The sequence below is a fragment of the Ricinus communis genome, chromosome 5 (assembly GCF_019578655.1).
Source record: "Ricinus communis isolate WT05 ecotype wild-type chromosome 5, ASM1957865v1, whole genome shotgun sequence".
Lineage (NCBI taxonomy): Eukaryota > Viridiplantae > Streptophyta > Magnoliopsida > Malpighiales > Euphorbiaceae > Ricinus > Ricinus communis.
The window spans coordinates 2,611,355-2,634,502 of record NC_063260.1 but is presented as its reverse complement, the minus strand read 5'-3'; the positions used below and the strand labels follow the sequence as shown (position 1 = coordinate 2,634,502).

General features: G+C 28.5%; 3 protein-coding genes across 8 annotated transcripts; 2 read left to right on the top strand and 1 right to left on the bottom strand.

The window, feature by feature from the left end:
• Positions 1 to 724: 724 nt before the first annotated feature.
• Positions 725 to 2,387, bottom strand: LOC125370142 (MLO protein homolog 1-like). Of its 5 annotated transcripts, XR_007216031.1 has the most exons (5): positions 2,128 to 2,387; positions 1,956 to 1,997; positions 1,608 to 1,861; positions 1,395 to 1,511; positions 725 to 1,279 (listed from the first exon to the last, which is right to left on the bottom strand). XR_007216031.1 is itself a non-coding variant. In XM_048374692.1 (3 exons), the coding sequence occupies exons 1-3, from the start codon at positions 2,154 to 2,156 to the stop codon at positions 1,659 to 1,661; spliced, it is 279 nt and encodes a 92-aa protein (XP_048230649.1). In that variant the 5' UTR covers positions 2,157 to 2,387; the 3' UTR covers positions 725 to 1,658. The 5 variants fall into 5 exon arrangements, 1 of the variants encoding a protein (XP_048230649.1); XR_007216032.1 differs by having other exon boundaries at positions 725 to 1,511; positions 1,608 to 1,866; positions 1,956 to 2,026; XR_007216030.1 differs by having other exon boundaries at positions 725 to 1,511; positions 1,956 to 2,026.
• Positions 2,388 to 3,864: 1,477 nt separating this feature from the next.
• On the top strand, positions 3,865 to 6,625 carry LOC8281332. 2 transcript variants are annotated; one of them, XM_015720853.3, is made up of 5 exons: positions 3,865 to 4,171; positions 4,688 to 4,805; positions 5,260 to 5,359; positions 5,806 to 5,892; positions 6,281 to 6,625. In XM_015720853.3, exons 1-5 carry the CDS (start codon positions 4,120 to 4,122, stop codon positions 6,413 to 6,415), a joined length of 492 nt encoding a protein of 163 aa, XP_015576339.2. In that variant the 5' UTR covers positions 3,865 to 4,119; the 3' UTR covers positions 6,416 to 6,625. The 2 variants fall into 2 exon arrangements, with proteins under 2 accessions (XP_015576339.2, XP_002521740.2); XM_002521694.4 differs by having other exon boundaries at positions 3,882 to 4,171; positions 4,688 to 4,781.
• Positions 6,626 to 16,710: 10,085 nt separating this feature from the next.
• LOC8281331 (protein PIN-LIKES 7) lies at positions 16,711 to 22,185 on the top strand. The gene is made up of 11 exons (XM_048374974.1): positions 16,711 to 16,898; positions 19,489 to 19,790; positions 19,888 to 19,967; positions 20,136 to 20,260; positions 20,364 to 20,485; positions 20,576 to 20,791; positions 20,868 to 20,984; positions 21,099 to 21,199; positions 21,285 to 21,337; positions 21,430 to 21,615; positions 21,707 to 22,185. Exons 2-11 carry the CDS (start codon positions 19,656 to 19,658, stop codon positions 21,829 to 21,831), a joined length of 1,260 nt encoding a protein of 419 aa, XP_048230931.1. The 5' UTR covers positions 16,711 to 16,898; positions 19,489 to 19,655; the 3' UTR covers positions 21,832 to 22,185.
• Positions 22,186 to 23,148: the final 963 nt, after the last annotated feature.

The following is a 23,148-nucleotide window of genomic DNA, read 5'->3' as shown; positions in this document are numbered from 1 at the left end:
CAATTACTATTTAAATCATATAAAATGTGATCCACCGACTCTATTCATGTATAATTTAGTTTAAATTTTAACTTCTTAACTAATTTATTTAATAATTTATTAAAAGTAGTCAATTCAGTCTAATAAAAAAAATTTAAACTTAAATCCTTAAATTTTGTAGTATAATCAAAAAATATAAAAAGTAATTATGTAATGAGTTAGAGTAAAAGTATCTAACTTTTTACATAATTTAATTTTAATGTCTAATAAAAATAATTAGAAATATTAATTAATCTTTTTATTTTGTTAGAGTAAGAATTTAAGTATTTTTAAATAATATTTATATTAATATATATATTTTGTACTAATCTTTTTTATTTTAAGTTATTTATAAATTTACAATATTTAATTTTCTATTATCTTAAATTGTAAATTTTTATGAAGGCTAATAATATGCGGATTTTACTTCTCAAAACGTAAGAGAATTACATTTTAAGTCATTTTATATTGTACTTATATCATTAAATTACCATCAAATTATGTAGTGTTATAAATATTATGATACGTAATATAGTATAGAGTCGACTTATCAATATTTCTCCGTTCACTAAGATAAATCACAATAAGAATAAAGTGGCATTATCTTGGGAGATAAAATCTTAAGTTTAAATCCTTACTTCTATACTACGTGAGATTTCACCTTTATAGCAAATGCAAGGAGATGGCTACCACTTGTTGTATAACCCACGACCATTGGGCCTCCTACGAATAAATAAATAAAAATCACAACAAGAAGAATGCCATTGTATACAGTAACATGTTCTAATTGTTAGAGAAAGAGAATTCAGCACTCTGACTCTCTACAATTTAAGTTTTCTCTTGCAGCCTGATGTTCATTACTAAAGAAGAGTGGATCGGCCTCCATTCTCTGACAATTCAGTTTCAAAATAATAAGCTCCAGGAGAACTCAATACACTTTCTAAGTCTGCTGAATTGTCCTTGTACTTCTGAAGCAGATGCATTGGTGAAGTGCCTCTACTTGGTGCTGTGCTACTCTCTGGACCATGAATCCACATGAATTAGCTTCTGTTGCTGGTTTCCTCTGCCTGTTTCTCTCCTTTGCGGCCTTTCGCCATTTTTTCAAAGCTGTTGCTGTTTGTTCTTCAAAAATTGCCTTCTTCATGTGAGACCCCATCTACAATGTTGCTTAATTGTTAATCCTTGTATTACTTTTCGTCTTCTTTTTTAGTAAATCATAAATTTTTAAAGGAGAAAGGAGTGTCAGGGTTTAAACGGACTCCTGCAGCATGAGAGAGGCACTCAGCTGTTAGTTGTTTGTCAGTCTGGGATATGTTTATATTCTCACCTGAGTGACCAAGGCATAGAGAGGGAAAGTAATATAGTGGCACATGTACCTTAGCCTTTGCAAGAGCAATGGTGATAACACTGCAGAGTACATGAAAGACTGCAAGCACAAAAATGAATATATGCAATTGATGCACCCCTGATTGTGAAATTAATGGTACTTTACCCTGCAATTGATTCACCATACATAATAACTCATATATCTTTATAGCCAACTACAGCTAGAGTGAGATTAAGATCTGGTTGAATTGCAGTAATCTTACATCTTTGGAACAATAATCATCTCCAGCTGAAGCTGGAGCAAGAACTCGACGCTACATAGCATCTCCAGCATACCACAATAATTTTCTTCTATCATCACCTTTATCTTTGTCTTTATCTTTCTCACTATCATCATCCTTGTCATACTCTTTGCATGGAAGCATGATGTTGGCAGCTTTCTCAGGAATGCATATCATAGAGATGGGTTTTGTGCCGACTGTTATAAGCAGAGATATGAAGCCCAGCAGCATCAGTTCTGCACTAAACATGTCAAACCTTCAGTTTTATAGTCAAGACCAGGAACCAGGAAAATAATAGAAACATAAAGTCTGTGAGAAGGAGAAAAAGACCAGATTAGAGCCTCAGCCATGGCCTTGGCGCTTTTGAAACCACTGTCATCATGGAGAATCAACATCAAAATCTAAATTAATTCATCAGAAACAATTCTTGGTTAATTAGACTAAGATATTTTATACCAAAGTGAACCAGAAATTGATCAACAATGAAATCAAGAAGTTATACCTGAGCAAGGTAATGGATGACATGCTCATTGATGACAGAGATGATAACAAAAATAGCACAAACAAGAGCAACAGCCCAAGTGGGAGTTTCCTTCAAAGAACTTTCTCCATAACCCGCACCTGCCTTGACTATACACCTCTACTCTTTTTTTTCTCACTGTCAAGACTCTGCACCAAGTAGAATAAATGCTGACTTTGCAGGTGAATTTCCTGTATGTTCCTTAGGTGGAAACACAGATTCCTTCAGGTACAAGTTTATATATCTATATAAATATAATTTCATGCTGGCTATTGTACAGGCCAAAAGAAAAACTAAACTAGGTATGCAAATGGAGTTCTTTTTTACTGTATTCTAAAGTTGGTGGGCACTGTAGATATACTAGTAGCTGACTTTTAGGGAATAAGGAGAATGTGTCTTTAGCCTTTCCCTGTCATTCTTGTTGCTTCTTGTGTAGCCTGTAGTTGTCAAATTTATCTTCCCTGTCCCTTTCCTATAAATTTCAAGATAAAGATAATTTTTTAGCAGCAAGTGCTTGTTTGCTTGCAGAGGTCATAGTGTGTTTCTTGAGTTAGCATCTTAAGATTTTTGTCCTTTCATTCCATGACTGCTTGGTACTTCTACAATGCTCCCAAGCAAGCAGAGAGTATCCCTGCAACTGATGGCCAAAATTGACATCCCTCCTTGTCAAGAGGGAGCACCAGTCTAAACCATTTTTGTGAGTGTAGATGAATTTAAAATGTAATGGAAAACTTAGACTTGATTTGAGGTTATTATCGTGTAAAACTTGAATTGAATTCCTTAAAATTTTTCTTTTTTTTATCTCTGAGCTCCTAAATGAATTTAATGAAATCTAAAAATACTTAATTCTATAAATTAAAAATTGAATTATTTATCAATTCATTAAAAATATAAAATAATTATTGTAAAAATTATTACATATTTAATAAAATTCATAACTTTATTATGAAATATGAATTTTAGTGAATATTTTTTTACCTATATTAAGCAAAAACAACTATGCTTATATTCAAAAATCAAAACATTAAAATTTTAGTATAAGCCATATTACGGATTTATAAACGAGCTTGACTTACAAAATTAATGAGTTGAGCTTTTAATTTGAATTCAGTTCATTTACTAAATCAAATTTAAATAAAATTGAATTCAAACAATTTATGAACGATTTAACTTATTTATTGCGGCATTAATAACCTACTCATTATACCAAATTTATAAATATATAAAAATATTTCTATACATAGATCTACTTTTAGTCGAATTTTAGAGTAATATAATTAAAATGACTTTTTAATACTTTTATGTATTTATTAAATAAAAAATAAAATTTAAATTAAATTTATATAAATATTTTAATATATAATTTTTATATAAAATTACATTCTAAAATATTTTTATATAAATTTATCATAAGAAAATTTTTTCTATGTAAATTCCTCTAAAATTTTATAATTTTTATTTAATAAATATATAAAAGTAAGCATGATACCCTAAAATTCACCAACTTTCGACTACCTGAATATAGCTTCAATAGCAAAGTTAACCAAAACAGATTTCAGAATAATTCAAAAACCAAAAATATAAAAACGACATTTTTGATTTATAATTTTCAGGAACTTTTCAACGTTACAAGTACAGTACATAAGTTGAGGTCATCTTCTCCTCCTACATAAATAATCGATTCCTAAACCATATTAAAAGTTTCTTTTACTTTTCAGATTCTAAATTTAAATTGTGGGCTGTATGATCTGTGAAAAACTTGGGCATTGGGCTACCTACAGTACAGAGCCATTCTGTAAGATCTATTCAAAAATGAGCAGAAGTCTCAGTCCATTTAGTTATTGGTATCATCGAATAGAGCAGATATTTAACACAGCAATCAACGCCGGAGCAATTTTTGGTCTGAGGAACTGCTCGGAGTGACCCATTTCTCCTCTCCATCTCATATCATTCAGCTACACTGGAAGCCCACAGATGACTTCTCTTTCAAGTCCCTTCCTTCCATTCACAACTCCTCAAACGTCTGGTAATTTCCAGTTATAATTATCATTTCCGTTGCTCAATTATTTTTTTTCTTTTAATTATATAACGGGTATTGCTCAATTACTGAATATGTATATATTTTATTTTTTTTTGCATTCTCTTGTTGTTTTGGGAACTGGGTTCTGAACTACGAGGTAGAAAATCCAATAAATTCTCAATGATCACTATCGTTTTGAAGATGGTCAAGCCATGCAACTGTATAAGTTTTTCATCCTTGTGGAAATGTGTTGTTTGCTTTAGTCTACTTGGTACACTGATTAGCTTCTCTATTTTTGCTGATTGTAAACTGGAGGTTCCTTCCGGAGCCTATTTAGGATTTACAACTAAATTATGTGCTCCCTGCTTCCAAACTTGTTACTTTAACATTGTCTATAACTTGAAACTGTTATGGCTGTTCTTTATTTGCTTGTGAGTCCTTCCATGCTCCAAGTGTTCTTATTGTGATATTTGTGTTTAATGATTTTTCTAACTCCCTGATTATTGTAAATATGTAATCTAGGTTCTTCTTTGAAGCCATCTAATCCGAGTATTTCATCCATTAGCCCCTGTAATCTCTCCAGTAAATCAAAGCGGCTACCTTCCATTCAAGCAAGGTACAATGTCAGTGTCTCAGTTAGGTAATTGGTTCTATGCACCACCATTTTGCAACAGAATTAGCAAGATCATGAATTTCAAGCGTTTGCCTGTTAACAGCACCACCCATGCGAGTTAGAACATGAAAGCTATGACATTGATGAAAATCTCATAAGATTATTTTTTCTCTATTTTGTTTTTCCAGTTAGTTTCTTCTCCTGTTACACATCTTACATGGTATGAATTATGTTTATCTGTAGGATTTTCTTTGTTTCATATATTTGATAGAAGTTTTATTGTGCATTTTTCGATCTGCTGCATTTTCTTTTCCATCATTTTTCTAACAGACGCCTATTACATTTGGAATTATTTGGATCTTCAATAAGTCTTCTTTTGGTTTCATTTGGATATCATAATGATATCTTTCTTCTTGGACTGAAGTCCAATCAGCATTTTCTAACTCAAATATAATCTTTTTTTTCCCTTATAAAAATACAGTGGCGAAAGGGACTTATCAAGTAGTGCAGGTATCTTTATCGGTGGCTTTGTATTGGGAGGAATAGCGGTTGGAACATTAGGCTGCATCTATGCTCCACAGGTAGCACTTGGTCATCCATCTAATGGGCAATTGAATTTGCTGTGTTGAGTAAGTCTTTGTTATGCTAACTTAGTGAGGTTGATGGTATGCATTCTTTTGAAGACTATTCTTTTGTATCCTGAGACTTGTGTCTTCAAAATTGCTATATGTGATGCATCTTTAGAGCTTTTATCTTCTGTCTCTCTCAATTCAACTTCTTTCTCAATCCTTGCACTGTACACAGAGTTGGTCATAACTTGTATATTAATATCTCAAATCTTTAGCCCACATGACAAATATTTTGTTTCTGGCTTAGGTTTAAAGTCTTCAGATCTCCAGTCAACTAAAATAAGCATATTAGGCATTGTCATTTTGTATTTATCTTTTTCGATAACACTATTGCTATTCTACGGAAGGGGCTGCAACATGCCTAAAATTCATATGATGATGTTTCGCCGATTTTGCAGATCAGCAAGGCGCTAGCTGGAGCTGATAGAAAAGATTTGATGAGGAAGCTGCCAAAGTTCATATATGATGAGGAAAAAGCTTTGGAGGTAAACACACCAATCATGTTCACTATCAGCATATGGAAGAAGTCTAGGTTCACTGAAGTGCACTTGAGGTTTATAATGGGTATTGTAGCTGTGGTTGGAAGTGGAATTAGTAGGCAATCCCACTTTAATTTCTCAGGAATTAGACATCAAATTTTGTGTGCACTTGTGGCTTGTGGCCTGTGCTTGTGCAACATATAATGGCTGTTCATTATCATATAAATAGACTAGGTATTTAATCGTAGAATTAATAATTGTGGTTCATGGACTGGTCAGACCCTTTTAAAACCCAAACTGATAACAAATTAAACTTTTCATTTCATCATGTCTTTATGGTTCATGGCACAGTTATCACTGAAATGTCTTTGGTTACGATATTATGATGTTACAGAAGACTCGGAAAATTCTGACTGAGAAGATTGCACAGTTGAATTCTGCAATAGATGAGGTTTCTACTCAGCTGCATCCAGATGATACTCCAAATGGAAGTACAGTGAATTCAGATGAGATCGAAGCCTCTACATGAGAAAATGTTTATCAAAAGTTTCAGACACAAATTTTCTTTTATCTGTGCTTGGAATTAGAAATATGGTATATCTCAAAAATGTTAGTTTCACTTCCAATTGTAGTTTTATTTTTTGCCTCTTTCTTGTTCTTTTTTGAGGGCGATTAATGATCAGAATAATATTAATGTTGTTATACTGTTCTGCTTTCAACATGTAGTATTTTCTTTTTATCTTTTCCTTTTTTTCCTCTAAAGTAATTACATTAAACTAATATCTTAAACAATACCCTAATTATGCCATTAGCAGGAATCTGAACTCAAGACCTCTCGCGTTAGCCCTGAATATCAGACCAAGACTCCATCAGCCATAATGTAGATTGGACACAGAGAAAAGAAGCTCAGAATGTGATAGTCGACTAACTGGTAGCTTGATGACATTCAAAGCTAACATGCTAAAAAAACTGAACCTTCTCGCCAGGAGTTTCATGGATTATGTTCAGTTGAGAGAAAACCCAGTCTTCTTATCTGGCAGAGACCCTTTGCTTCTTCTGCTAAACATACTGATCTCTCTTCTACCGAAGGCATTTAACCTCTGCCATTTTGCAATATCTGGAAAAATCACATTTAAAACATCTTCTCTGTGTTGCCTTCGTAAGCCCGCATAACAGAAGTCATCATCAGTCATAAAGATGCCATTTAAACAATCTATCCTTTTATCTTGAGTTTCCTTATAATGGAATTAGGATTCCATACTATTCTGAGCCAGAATGCCTTGCCCTTTTTGTTCCTTATAAGCTCTAAATCCCTTTCCTATTAATAATATTACCGTATCTTTGCATATTCACCACAGAATCCTGCTCAATGATTTCATCATCTGGATCAGGAAGACACCAATTATTTCTCCTTAATATGTCAGCAACTACAGATCTCTTAAACTTTTCCCACTGATCCACTAGTGAGACCAAAAGCAGAATGTCTGACATCACCAAGCACATCCTCATCCCCATAAGAAATAGCTTCCAGTAATCTTCAATAGATCTCTCCAGCTCGAACTAGCATTTTAGGGTTTAGTTAGAGCAGCAATATTCCAATGACTGACATCTATAACCTTTTATTTATTTTCATAAAAATAAGACCTTGTTCAAATTAAAATATGGATCTACTGCTAAGTTAAGTCTGTATTTAAAAAAAACATCTCACTGAACAAATAGTTTTTTCTTTTCTTTTCCAAGTGATTCTTGGTTCTACCATTTCACTAGCTAGTGTATAGCTTTGATTTTTTATTACTATAATTATCTAATAAATACTTTTTTTTACTTTTAATAACATCAATATACTTTGACAAATTTGTTCATCATAACAACAGAAATTTTATTTTTTATTTTTCCCTTTGTGGTTTCTCTATGACTATTTTCTTTATTTTATCAGTGTAAATATTCTTTCTCAGCACAATGTATTAGACACCTAATTTGTTTTTGAAACAGTTAATTTTGTCATTGAAACAGTTATAAATCATTGCAAAATAAAGAGAATCTAACATCGGATAAATTGTATTATTTTTACACAAGAATGCATAGATAAAATGATAACAGTCTTTTATTGCTTAACTAAAATTTCGAGTTGGAATTTTAGATATGCAGCTGCGTTAAAAGTTTACTAACTATAAGAGTCTTACTCAGCACGCTCTAAATTAATTTTATCAAAAAAATGCACTATCTTTAAAGATTTACAAAATAATTCTCCTTAGCCCTCGTAGTTTTGAGTATCTAGATATCAGGAACAACAAAGAAATAAGTTGTATATAATATCCAGCAAGAAAGCAGAGAGAATAGTATATATTTTTCTCAAAGTAGAAATATTTATAATGAAAAAGTAATAACATCAGGTTGGATAGAACTTGATCCGTTAAAATACATTTTAATTAGGTGATAATTAACATCGAGTTAAGAAAATATATATGTTATTTTAATTTTTAAAGTAAATTTATGTGTAGCAGATAGAGATCATCAATATTAGTCGTTTATCTATATTGCATGAATTGTTATTATTATTACTATTATACATAATTTTAATTTACACTTTTTATTTTAAATAAATTATATATATATATATAATTTAATTAATAATAAATTAAATACATATAATAAAATTCAATAAACGGTGTATTAACAATAGTAGGATTATGTTTAATATTTTAAGATTCTTTTCTTTTTATTTATAGTATTCTTAACAAAAATATAACCTAATATACATATTTGAAAAAATATAGATAAAAAGAATATTTTAACAACAGCGTCGTGCCACATATTATTTATAAGTTTAATGAATAAATAAAACTTGTCATTCTCATATTATTTAGTTATAAAAATTAATTTATAAAATAAAAATATTTTATATAATATAGGTATATTAAATCTCTATAATTTCAAAAATAATAAATTATATCAGAAGATATATATATATATATATTTGATTTTTATTATTATCTCTACATAATTGATTTTTATCTTTTAGTTTTTCTAAAACTAAATTAAATTTCAAAGTATATTCCTGTTACTAGATATGATGATTTTTCGTTAGTTGAAATGTTATAGTTTTATTTAATAAAAATAATTAGTTATAGACTCTTAATAAATAATAATTATAAAAATTAAAAATTATATCATATTGATTCTAACACATAGTTGATTATATCATTTGTCAAAAATAATAAAAATTACTATTTTCTTTTTAAGTATGAATAATTATTAATAGACTCTATTAATATATGAAGACTTTCTAACAAAGTGATGTCATATTAATTTTAATTAATAATTTATTTTGCCAATTTGACAAGAAATTTATTGATTTTAAACAAAGCAAAAAGATTGTTGAATTTCGGGTAAATATAATCCATAAATGTGGAGCCAAAACTCAAATAAATTGATTATAGTTTTTCTTTAATTTCACCTTATTAAGGAACTTTGTGGGGCCAGGGGCAAGATTCCCATTGGTCCCACACCTGATCCACGTGTATATTCGCTCAAAGGTTGTCACAATTGCCGACACTCTTTTGACAGTCTCTTTTATTTTATATTAATTCTTTTCTAACGTATTTCAGTTTGATCACTGATTTGTTATTTTTAATAATAAATTAGGTTCAATACCTCGTACTATGAAATATAAGCCATTTTACATTTTACCCTTTTTGACTATTTTTGAATATTTTAAACTAGTAAATTTAATGTCCTACTTCATGAATTATCGGACAATATAATTTTTAAGAATATGTTATCTGCAAAATAAGTAAATTAATGGACATCGGAGATGGATTATGCATGTTAGACCCTTTTATGTAACTCTCGTATACTCGTTATTTCTATAAATTAGAAATTGTGTTTTTTTTTTTATACAATATCAGTGGTTTACTCATGTGTTGTATAACCGTTATTACTATTTCGATTATAAAATTAAGTTGTTAGATATATTTTAATATTTAATAGTAATTTATAATATTTTAAAAAATAATAATAAACTAACTATTTTTAATTTCATCCTAATTTGCTTAAAATTTTAAAATTAATATAAAAATTATTTTAAAAATATTTATTAATTAATTTTAATTATATAACTTAATACTATAATTGATATCACTACTTTTGAGATGAGAAATTTATTATATAATTAAAAAATTAATTTATTATCAAATATAATATTAAAAATATAATTTAAGATGTTATTTTCTAGAATTAGAATTATTATTTAATTAGAAAATTAATTTATTAGTTAATATAATATTAAAATATTAATTAATATTCTATTTTAGAATGAGTGTTTAATTAGAAATGTAACTTATTAATTAATAAATTAATTAAAAAAATTATAAAATTACACATAAACTTGAATAATGTGTATTAAAAATAATATACATAATCCTACTTGTTAAAAATTAAATAAATGTGTCAAAAAAATTTTAAATCTTATAAATTTATATATATATTGTCATTCTAGTTAAACTCTTTTTTCTGTAATTAAGACTTTATCCAATTAGGATTAGTTCTAAGAGCTTAAATTCAAACAAAATTGTTTAGACTTCCTTAACTGTTTGAATTTGTTTAGATTTCTTTTAACTGGTCGGGTTTATATATATATTATGCAAACTTATCACTGCTGATGTTACACAAGAGGATGAAAACAAATTACCGATTGTAGCTTTACTAAATATGTGGATAAGACTATTGTGATACAAAAATTGAAATTGGATAAAGTAGTGTGGATGTACCAAGTCCACTCCCCACCAAGCTACTTTGCAAATATTTGAGACAATAAAGGACCTTCAATTAAAATAATTGCAACTACAGGGATTGGCATCTATATAGTGTAACATGTTGCACATGCTCATATATATGCATTTATTACTATACATACAAAGTAGACATCCACATCTTTGTTCCAACACTCATGTATCTGCCCTATTCATCTTTTCTCATGCCAACTAATTTGTTATTACATGTGCATCACCACGTTTATTAAAAAAATAGCAACAAAAAATACTAATTTTTGATAACTCAGTCAAATAAAGCTATCAATAAGATTTCTAAAAGCTGATCCGATTTTCAAAATACTTGTACAGATGGATAGAAAGCACCGAATGAGATTGTTCTCCTACTTACTCTGATGATTAAATCAGTAATTTGTAAAAATGTGGTTTATAGTATAATGAGTGTGTAAAATAGCATGTCCCTTTTGTATTATAGTTCTTTATATAAACGTTGAAAGTTTCTTCATTCCAATAGAGAGAAGAACTCCATAGACGTAAGTCGTCTGAATTATAATAGAAATTGTCTTTTTAATTGTCAATAGAGTCCTAGATCAAGTCAAACTCCTCAACTAGAGTCTAGTCATGATATATTTTTTAAGATTTTCAATTGTAGTGGAATGTGAATTTGATCAAACCCTCCTTTCTCGGGTATCACAAGTTTGTGATGCTTCGTTATCAATTTTATTGTAATTGGAGCATCATAAACAAATAACAAGTTTAATTTTACTGTTTATTCTGATGCCTATTTCTAAAAGCAATCTCATCTTACTATTTATTTGTAAATACGATAATATTATTTTACAAATTTATTGAAAAACTGTGTAAGATACATTTAAATAAAAATTGAAGTTCTCATCGTTTTCCTTATTTTTAAAATTAAGGTAGCCATGAAACATGTGGGAAAGCTTTATTACGAGAACTTCCACCTGGTCCGGCAAAGAACATTAGACAGCCAGGTTTAGTCGACTTACGCTAACTAATCACTTTGACAAGGTTGAAAATCATTGCATTTCTCACCTAATTATAGAGTATACTTTAATTTATATATATATATATACACGATAAAACTAATCGTTGATTATATTAGTTTTGTGCTTATTTCTTGCAAATCCTTTCTTGTATCTATGCTAAGAATGCTTGTCGATGTGTCCCGTTGTATTGATTATATGATTATTATAAATAATAAAAATAGTCCAAGTTATATTTTATATGGGTCTCCCTTACTATGCTGTTTATAGCTATATTTCAAATAATTCCAATATTGTTCTTTATGCATAACAGATTTACCCGAATAATTTTAGTTAGCTTGTCGGATTGCGTTCTTGACAAGCACCACACGGTCCCAAGGTATTAAGCTGGCCGTGACATATATATATAAATTGTAATAAGAGCTTGAATCTGAATAACTCTAGCTAGAAACGGCTTCGTTATTGAAATTTGAGGACAAGATAGCCATTTTGTGGGTGAAGGGTTTATGGCCATATAAATTGGGTGACGAGATAAGCTAGCCATGGGGTTGATTAGAGGTCGTTCTCCAATTGTCAAAAGCCATATGTAAATATTTATTTTCTTTTTTCTCAAGCTTCATTTCTGTCTTAACATTTAGGATTTCTCTTCCCACATCATGGGGCAGACTTCTGGTCTTTCTCATTAAAAATTTTATCATGACGCAAAAATAAAAGAAAATGGGGCTCGCATCCCACATGGGAATTAATTGTGGCTGTGGACCAAAGTAAAAAATGATTATCCCTTTTATCAAAAAGGGTTAATCTACAGCCAAGATTCAACTTTTCTGAGGAATTTTTTGATAATTTATTTTTTATGTTTTAAAATATAAAATATTGAAGCACCAACATACTAAAAGGAACAATAGAATATTAAATCCTAAATATTTTTACCAAATAATAATAAAAAAGAAATCATCCATTAAAAATGATGGAGAAATTTGTAAGTATACATTATTGTATATTTGAAGATTCTTTGGGTCAAGTTCAACTGAGGAAGGTGTATCTATGAAGAATGATTACTTTTTTTTTTTTTTTATGCATTATTGATGCAAGTTGCAACTACTATAAACTCACTTCTTTCTACCTTGACTAAATTTTAAGTAATTTTCTTTCAACAATAAACCTCAAAGTGATTTATGATTAGATTTAATAATTATTGATTCGAGTTTAATAATCAACATGATATATATATATATATATATATATATATATATATATATATGAGAAAATATCTCATTTAAAGCATTCATAAAAAGATTCTAATAATATCTTTATATTTTTTAAATTAATTTAATTTAATTAGATGATAATAGTTATTTATCCACGTTTTATATAAATTATTATTATTTTATTTATAAAAGAGTCGTTATATATATATATATATATATATATATATATATATATGAAAAAGTTGACTAGCACTATCTTTAATAAATATAATAATAATTTATATATAATTAACAACACTAGAACTAATGACATGTTGTAATTTTAATATATTGTCCTTAACCAAATAGATTTCTATAATCATTTTGCTATATCTTAGAAAATTATAACACTTTAAAATAAATTAATAGGAAAGACTTCCCAGTTTAATTATATTTTCTTAATTACCATTAGAGCAAAGGCTAATTTTATAACAAGTAAAAAGAATGATTAAGCAATGTGTATATATATATATAGATTAAGCAGAATTCCTAATTAATCTACGGTTAGCAATTAAACTTTGAAAGGAAAAAATGATTTTAACTTTTAAGTTAGATCCAAAAGAACCAAATAATATGTGTGCGCATGTGATCAAAATTCATAAATATGAATGGACAAAGACTGAAGAAAAGAGAGATGAATTCTGACATGTTGGCATTTGAAAAGGAATTTGATTATTGAGAAGGAGCCAAAGGCCAAAATAATTGAGAGAAAGTATGTGTGTGGTGAGTCTATTCCTATTCTCAAATTATTGAAGGCAAACTTTGAATTTGACATCTTATTTAAACAAATATATAGCATATACAATGGCCTCAACTTTGAATTTTCTTTTTAATCATTTTTATTTATTAATGAAAAAAATTTAGAAAAATATATTTCATTCAAATAAATAAGTATACTTTTAATATATAAATTAAAAGACAAAGTTTAAATAGAATTTATAAAAATATTAAAATTTTATTTAAAAAATTATTATTTTTAGTTTAATTAAAATGAAAAATATATATTCTGATAATTTATTATAATAATAGAATGTCTAATCGAATGTTAAATTATTTATTTTATATTTTTATTAATATTTATAATATAAAAATGAGAAACAACATATTATGTATCTAAAAGATATTAAACATTAAAACACATAAATATCTCTATCTTTTAAATATAAAAGTGCTAAAAGTAAAATTAAAACTAATATAACAAATAAAAAATATTTACTTTTTAAAAAAAATTAATAGCATTAATGGAGCATTTTTATAACTAATAATTCAGCCCTAAACACGTTTCATTCTATCGATGTTTTACAACAGAATTTTAGATTTTAAATGAGTTTGATTAGGAAAATTTTACAAAAATAAAAAAATTCACCACACTCACTATTTTGCAACTAAAAATATTTAAGAAAATAAGAACTCCAATACTATACAGATATAATTAATAATTCCTATAATAAAAAAAGAATTATAAAATAAATGTTATCATTAAAAATATAGAAAAATCCATGATTATTAAATTAACATTAAAATAAAACCATCTTCTTCTAAGTTTGAACTGTTGAATAAAATGCAAAGAGATCCTTGGCAATTAGCCTTTGATTTCTATTAAATGGCAAGTTGGCAGCTTGACATTTTCTTCTTCTTTGCTTCATGCATCATTTTAAGTTGTACAAATGCAGAATTTCTTTTAAGTTTTGAGAGATTCGGTAGAAATAAAAGAATAATGCTATACAGTCCATCTTTCTTTATCTCGATTTTTATTTATATAATATTATATGTAATATTTATATAATTAAGAAATAAATTTTTATTTAATTATTTTTCTAGTTTAGTTAATTGTGGATGTGAGACTATTTTTTCTAAGAAGAATAGATTTGAAATATTAAGATATATATATATTTATCATATAATTATATTATATGGGTGCAGTTTTTCTAAAGTATGGTTTAAATGGCATTTCTGACAATCAATTACAACTCATATGACTAAAGAGTTTTTCCTGAAAAATAGAAAACATGAGTAAAGAATTGTGGTTTCCCCATTTTGATGTTCTTCCTATTTTTCTTAATAACTGTAAAGATAATCACTGCCCAACAGAAACTTATATTTAGACATTACTAAATCTTTCTCAACCATTTTTTGTTTTTTGGGATAACTTTTAATAAATTAAATTTATTATTATTTGAACAAAAATTGAGAAATCATGTCATTTAAGAATTAATTAATTTAAATCATTATTTTAGAAAAGAAAAGAAGTAAAGGAAAATATTGACACGTGAGCCTAAGCAGTTAGCCATAATCTCACGGTCGCCGCATTTCCACGTCGAACAAAGATAACCATGGTTGGCAAGAAATCGAGATTTGAATAAAAATAAAATACTATATAGTTTCACACTTTTGGAAATATATTAATATGTTATGGTTTTGGGTTTGCATGTAAGATGTCACATTGTCTCGAGTACGCAATCAAAACCTATAATCTATTGATTTGAAATGTGATTTACTAAGATATAACTTTTAATTAATTAATTTCTTCAATTATTGGTTTCAAATAATTTTTTATATGTGACGTCTACTTTATGTGTATATTTCATAATCTTTTCAATTTTTAAATATGATGGCTAAATGACGTGCCAGAAAACAAATCAAGCTGCTAATTAATTTCACTTTATAAAATATAATATAATTTATATTTTTAATTATATATATATTATTATATAAAAATATATTTTCTTAAAATGGATCTTAAATAAATCTATAATTTATTTCAATTTTAAATTGATTTCTATTCACAATTAATTCAAATTGAGATCAAAATTTTTTTATAACTAAAAACTATTTCTATATAAAATATTATTGTAAACAAATCTCAATATATATTCATGACTTACTTTAATTCATAATTTCACTTAATAGAATGAGAAAAAACTTTTTGTATTAGTATTTATTTATTTATTTTTGTTAATAATTACAAGAATTCCTTTATAATGATAAAATATATACTCTATTTATTTTTTTACATGGTTTTTTTTTTTCTTTTGTCTGTTTCAAAATATAATATTTTCTAACTATTAGTTGAATAAAAATATTTTTTTTATTAATTAACATAAGAATCATCACTTAAACTGCTTACCTATATAATTTTCAACTAGTAAATTTGATAAAAAAATCTAATGAGGATATTCTAAAGAAAATAATAAAAATTAATTGACATTAATAAGAAGAAAAAAAAAAAACTATGGCCAATTGTACTTGTGCGGTTAAAATTGTGAATATAAAATAATATAATGTGAGTTTGTGCTGACTAGAGCATGTGTATATTGGATTATTATATCCAGATTATGGGCTAAAAAGATCATTAGTTGCCTAATAAAATCAAATTACTTAATACAGTTTTACAGAAGACTTGACCAGAGCAGTCCTTGTAAAATGGACCCCACAGATACAATAATAATATAGCTGCCTGTGTGTCTTGTCGTGAATGTTTTTTCATCCCATAATTCAGGGTCTCCATTCCCATCATCCACCTGTCTTATTATAATACATTTCATCATTGTGAACTATAATTAAGAATTAATTAATTAATACCATAGATAAATTATATTAAACTCGGCATATGGCTATCGTAGTAAATTTATAATTATAAATAAGTTAAGGTAGAACGGGACTAATAGAATTAGATTTGAATTCGACTATTAAAACATTGTTTATTCGGTATTTTATACAAAAAAAGTAATTAATTTAATTAACCAATTAAAGAAATAGAAATCTAATTTGTTTTCCTATTTATAGGAGAGGGGGATGATGGTGTTGGCTGCTCATACCAACCAGGTCATGGTAGTCACCAAGATCTTTCCTTCTTCTTGCAGTGGCTCAGCAAATATAAATAACCCTAAAACATAGCCGACTCTAATGGCATCTTTCCCGATTCTTTTTCTCTCTTCTTCTGACTCTCTCTCCTCCACTTGCTTTTCTCATCCCAGTCTTGATTCCAGGTTTTTCTCTTTTCCATCTTCCTTTCTGTATTTATATTTTCTTTTGCTTTCTCTTTCTTTTCTGTGTTTAAGAACAAGAATCTGTACGGTTCCCTTTATTTTTTTCCCTTCACGCATTCCTGAATGATAAGAAGAGATTTAAATTCTGTGTTTTCTGCCTCATTCTGAGAGTCTCTTTTCTTTTTCTTGTTATTATTGCATGATTGTGAAACTTCTTCTGGTTATTTATCTTTAAATCAAGATTTTGATAGATTCTTATTGGCTTATTTTGATTATCGTATAACAGGTTTAGAATTTGAAACGCATGAGAATTCGTGAATGTTAACATTCTAATGCTTAAACAAAAACAGGTTTCGAGTTTAAGAATTAGAATATGTCCGGTATGTGCTGGAAGTGATCATTAAATGAAACCATGTTCGAAGTTAAAAAGATTAAAAAGGTGGAGAGAGATAGCAGTGTTTTTTGTTTGTTCTGTCATTGTTAAGAATATTCAGGTCTATTTTGAATATAAGTTTAGCTTTATCCCGATTTCGGTTTCTTACTTATCCCGAAAAACTAACAGCATCTTTTCTTTTTTCGGTTTATTCATATTTTTATTCGGAAATAACAGATTTAAAAAATATATATAAAAAAAAGGGTTCGTAATTCAATTCATGGACCAACACGTATGCAACTAAAGGACCATCCTTGTAGTAATGATTTTGGCTTTTTCTTTATTAAGTAAGCCATCTTTATTTATTTATTTATTAATTTTCTTGTGATGAATATATATATATATCAAAATCCATAAAATTCCCATAAGAAACTACCAGAAGAGAATGTCATATAGAAAGAACAGCTGCATGTAAATTGTTCTTCCCATTTTTCTTGGATTTTTATATTCTAGATTCCTCCTCTTTATTTTACTCTTTTAATTCCTTTTATGTATTCGTAAATCCTCCATCCAAATTTTAACTTTTCAAATTTTTTATTATAATTTACTATTAATAAATTAATATAAAGCATTAATTATACATATCTCTTATTTTTATTATTTTTCTAATAAGTTATTTTATTATTTTGTTTACTGCTATTATTAGTTTTGAGAACAAAAAAGAGAGACAGAATTGATAAATAAAAGAAATCTTGTGGATGTACCCAGTTAACTACAATTCTTTTTAAGTTTGTAAGTTTGCCACCCTTGAATTATTTAATAAAAATAATTTATTCTCAGTTAATAATTAATCATTACAAAACTGTATGGTATTAGTAAATTATTACACCAATTAACTCTTCTAAATTTTATACTTAAGAGCAGCAAATCAAATTTATGTTTTAAGAACTCAAGTCTAATTCTAAATTAAGATGTTGAAATTAGAGGGTCACAAAGAGATTTCAAACTTTTTAAAAACTAAAGAAAATAATTTATGAACAGGAATGATATGTATAGTGAGTGTATTAGAGGAGTGGGTGGAATTTTAGGTTTCTTGTTTTCTTCTACATTATGATAGTAATAAGATGGATACATCTAAGTACTGCACATGTAAAGGTTATGTAGCCATGTGAACCTTTGTAAGCTAGTTTCAATATTCTTGAATTTTCCATTGGCATAGTAGGGGACAAAATAACAAATACAAACAAGAACAATCTACAAATCTAATTAATTAATTAAGTGTTGGTACTTTAATAAACAGTGTTCTAATTAATTAATTATACATATACACACATAACACTGTTTATGATAAAATAAAAATACAAAATTTGACTTAATAAACAGTGTTGTGGTTGATTGAGAACTTTCTTTAAATAAATTAAAATAAGTTTCCCAATAATTGTCTTTGTGGAATATCAAAGCTTTTTCTGAATTATGCTGTTTCTCCTTTTAGTTTGGATTTCTTTTTTTTTTTTTCTTTTTTTCCAAAAAGTACCTTTTTAAAAGTACATCAAATATCAAAAAGAAAAACCCAAATAAATATTATTCAGAAAACTATATTTTCTTAGTGCATTTTGAAGAGAGATTTTTATGGTAGTCGTTGGTAGTTAATACTATGAGCTAACTAATCTATTAACTGTCTACAAAGACACCACTTGTTCATGTTTGCCACTTTTCTATTCTCAAAAGCCAAATCCGTACACTTCAATGCTGACAAGTGTTGGTACCTTCATGGTTCTTTCCTCCCCATCTTTCGTGGGTGCTTTTTTTTTAAAAAAAAAAAAAAAGAATTCTAGTAATTTTGGACAAAGGAAATAGGTAGGGTTCTAGTAATTTTTACATGGATATCCACTAATTTATTTCTTAAACAAGTTTTAGAAAGTCCAATAATACATTTTAATCTTCGATGTCTATTTAATAATCACTTTTTAAATATTCAGAATTGTATGAAATAAATCTATTTATCGTTCGGATAAAATTCGTGATAATAATTATAAATTTTTATTTATTTATTTATTTTAATAATATACTCAATTTCAAGATCCTGCATCCTGTTTTCCTAATTTGACTACAATTTTATTTTCATATACATTATGTTTTCTTTAGGAATTTAATTTTAATTGTTCTAAAATCTACTTATCTTTTGTCTGTCTCCTTCTCTTTGATGCTCTTTCCCAGGATTTTCCTTCTATTCTATTGAAGACATTAGGACATATTGCAAAGACTCCCAAGTAACAAATTAGGCACAGAAATTTACAGAAGATAGCAACAAGCAAAAGGAAATCAGAGCAGGAATTACTTTATTTTTTGCAAAGTTTTGAAACAGAGAAAGAAAAAAAGACAACATGGGTTTCTGGACACTCTTTGAAGTGGCTTCAATGCCAATTATTCAGGTTCTACTAATTAGTGGATTAGGAGCTTTCATGGCTACTAATTACTGCAATCTTCTTACTTCTGATGCAAGAAAATCCTTGAACAAGGTAACTTATGGATTGACCTACTCAAATATAATTTTCTCTTTTCATAGAAAAGATCACTGTAATTATTGAAGTACGAGAATTCTTTCTGGCAATGCAGATTGTGTTCGTGGTGTTTACACCTTCCCTCATGTTTGCTAGTCTGGCCCAAACTGTGACACTCCAAGACATTATCTCATGGTAGGCTAAATGTGCTTCAATGTTAGAGGATGGTTGCAGCCATTTTAACCCTTCTTAAATGCATTGTTATATCAGAAAATTCTGGGAGAATTTGTACTATATAAATACATCTCATATCAAGCAGGAGAATTTGTATGAAACTTGATCATGGTTGATCATTTTGTTCAGGTGGTTTATGCCTGTGAACGTTGGCTTAACCTTCTTGATTGGAGGGATTCTTGGATGGGTTCTTGTTAAAGTATTGAAGCCTAAGCCTTACCTAGAAGGGCTTGTCATCGCTACATGTTCATCAGGTAACTTTGTTTGTTGGGGTCAGTGTATTAATTGGAGGGTTTTTCTTGCAATTCAAAAATCCTGATAGTTCTGCTGCCGCAACTTGATGCTTTGACAAATTAGGAAACTTGGGAAATCTTCTTCTGATAGTTGTCCCTGCAATCTGTAATGAGAATGGGAGCCCATTTGGTGATCGTGAAACTTGCAAATCCATTGGTCTCTCGTATGCATCTTTCTCTATGGCGGTAATGAAACTGGTGTTCAGAATAGTATTATTGAGCACTCTTTCTGAAACTGAATATGGCATTGATCTCGATCTGTTCTGACTACTGCAGATTGGTGGGTTCTACATCTGGACTTACACTTATCATTTGATACGAACTTCAGCTACGAAACTCAGAGCAATTCAAGCAGAAGAAGAGGCTTCGAAAGCACCTAACAAGGATTTAGAAGCTACTCCGGAAACTCACCTCCTCAAGGGAGAAGATCAAGAACATGTTGTCATATCTGTGCCATCAATTAAATCTGTTGATGATCAAGAAAGCCAACCTGTAAGTGTCCTCCGCAGTTTGCGTATGCGTTTTTGTGCAAATATCAAGCTCCCTTATCTTTCTTTCTTTCTTTCAGACTGTTTCTCAGGAATCACCCCATGGACATGGAAAAGAGGCGTCATCCTGGAGTAAATGGATAGGAATTCTTCGTCAGATTATGGAGGAGCTCTTGGCACCTCCAACAATAGCTGCCGTGAGTTTTCTTCAGCAATTCAGATACATATTTTGTTAGTAGGCGGGTAGGAGCTGAAATCATTCATATGCAGTATGATGATTAACATACTTAACTTCATGTGTCTTCTGTCAGATTTTTGGATTCCTCTTCGGAGCAACTACATTCCTGAGAAACCTAATAATTGGGAGCAGTGCTCCCTTGCGAGTGATCCAAGACTCCATCAAATTACTCGGGTATGTGATCCTTTAGCTCTTAAAAATTGCTCCATTTAAGTTCAGTTGTTAAAGAATATCTGAAAATGGAAATACTTTCTTGCAGGGATGGAACAATTCCTTGTATCACCCTTATACTTGGAGGTAACCTCATTCAAGGTAACAAGAAATCCTTATTCTTGCTCATCTGGTAAACAAGTACAAGAAAATGCAATGGATCTTGCTAAATGTTGTTTTTATAATTTGGAAAGGCTTACGCTCGTCAAGAATCAAGCCATGGATCATTGTCGGGGTGCTTTTTGTTCGATTCATGATGCTTCCTGCCATTGGTATTTGGCTTGTTAAAGCAGCTGGAAGTCTTGGGTTCCTTCCATCAGATCCTCTCTACCACTTTGTGCTGATGGTTCAATATACCCTGCCACCTGCCATGAATATTGGTAAGAAATTATCAAATATCAACCATAGTTTTAAACAAAATATATTTCAGGACTAATACTAATTACGAAAGTGGAATAAATGATAATGCAGGTACCATGACCCAGCTGTTTGATGTTGGTCAAGAAGAGTGTTCAGTCCTCTTCCTATGGACATATTTGGTTGCAGCCCTAGCACTGACTTTCTGGTCAACAATCTACATGTGGATTTTGTCCTGAACATCCATTGAGCCCATTGGAGCCGTTGCCATTTTGTCCCACAAGTTAGGGTGAGGTCCTATCAAATTAGGAGAATCAATTTATGGAAGAATTGGGAATTTACAGTTCTTTTTTATTATCTTTTGGTTTTTTTTTTTTTTTTCTAAAATCAAAGAAATTTCAGTGATTGTGTGAAGAATATAGCTTAGGTACGCGACAGGATTGCTTGCTCTCAGATTATGTATGCCCTGTTACTGTTATAGTAGTCTTCTTCAATCTCTTATTCTTATTGTTTGCGGGAAAATTTGAATTCAGAATCCTGTACATTGTTCGCAAGTACATAAATCAAGCCATACTTATACTGTTTGTTGTTAAGCTACGTACATATTACATTCTAAGACTTGCTTTTCTAACATCCCAATTCCATTCGTAATCATTGCCCCCAATTTATTCATAATAATCCTAACCCTAATGGCCAGAGATATCTGACACGAACCAAAATGAAGAGCAACTGGAAAACTGAGCCCTAGATCCCACATCGGGTCGAGTATTGAGATGGATTTTTTTTTTTTGCCACGTTAGTTTTATTTAGAGTTTTAAATAAGCGGAAGGAGCTATGAGCTTAATTTGATTCCAACTTAATTCATTAAAATTTATTTTAAACTTATTTATCTACCTTTATTTGAATTTTTGAATTTTATTAAATTCTTTAACAATATTATTAAATTGATTAATACTAAATATTTAATATTTATATAAATTATTTAAAAATATAATAAAAACAAAAATACTTTTATACAATAAGTCATATAAATTATTAAAAAATTATAAATTATAAATTTGGTGATTTGATTTTTTCGGTTCTTTTATTTTGGTGTCTAAATTATTTTTTTATTAAATTAAGTGTTTGAACTTATTTAAAATATTCAATATAGTGTTTCTAGCCACTTTTACACGTTAAAGTGCTTATAATTATTGAATAATAAATTGACTTATATATATCTCTTTTAAAATAATATTATATCTTTTTCTCTTTTTTTTCTATTTATTTTTAGAACTATTTTTTAAAATAGTAAAAAGAATTTATCATTCATTCAAATAAAAAGATTAAAAAAGTTAAATACTATTCTTTTATTTTTTACAAAATTTTCTTTAAGAAATATAATTTTTTGAAATAAAGATGATAAGTAAATTTCTTTCAAAAATTTTAAAAAATTAATGCACTATTTTTTTAGTGCTAAAAGAAGATTTAATAAAAAAATAGAAAGGATCATAGAATAAAATAAAAGAATAGAAAGAATAGAAAAGAATTATAAATAATAAATAAAAATATTTAAA

Bases quoted from the DNA above. Each gene is read 5' to 3' on its own strand.
- LOC125370142 (XM_048374692.1), bottom strand. From the start codon at position 2,156: ATGAGCATGTCATCCATTACCTTGCTCAG. The intron at 1,998-2,127 runs GTATAACTTCTT...CCATGATGACAG, and splicing joins TCATCCATTACCTTGCTCAG to TGGTTTCAAAAGCGCCAAGG. The intron at 1,867-1,955 runs GTCTTTTTCTCC...TGACATGTTTAG, and splicing joins ATGGCTGAGGCTCTAATCTG to TGCAGAACTGATGCTGCTGG.
- LOC8281332 (XM_015720853.3), top strand. From the start codon at position 4,120: ATGACTTCTCTTTCAAGTCCCTTCCTTCCATTCACAACTCCTCAAACG. The intron at 4,172-4,687 runs GTAATTTCCAGT...TATGTAATCTAG, and splicing joins CACAACTCCTCAAACGTCTG to GTTCTTCTTTGAAGCCATCT. The intron at 5,893-6,280 runs GTAAACACACCA...ATGATGTTACAG, and splicing joins ATGAGGAAAAAGCTTTGGAG to AAGACTCGGAAAATTCTGAC.
- LOC8281331 (XM_048374974.1), top strand. From the start codon at position 19,656: ATGGGTTTCTGGACACTCTTTGAAGTGGCTTCAATGCCAATTATTCAG. The intron at 19,791-19,887 runs GTAACTTATGGA...CTGGCAATGCAG, and splicing joins CAAGAAAATCCTTGAACAAG to ATTGTGTTCGTGGTGTTTAC. The intron at 20,261-20,363 runs GTAACTTTGTTT...TTGACAAATTAG, and splicing joins CATCGCTACATGTTCATCAG to GAAACTTGGGAAATCTTCTT.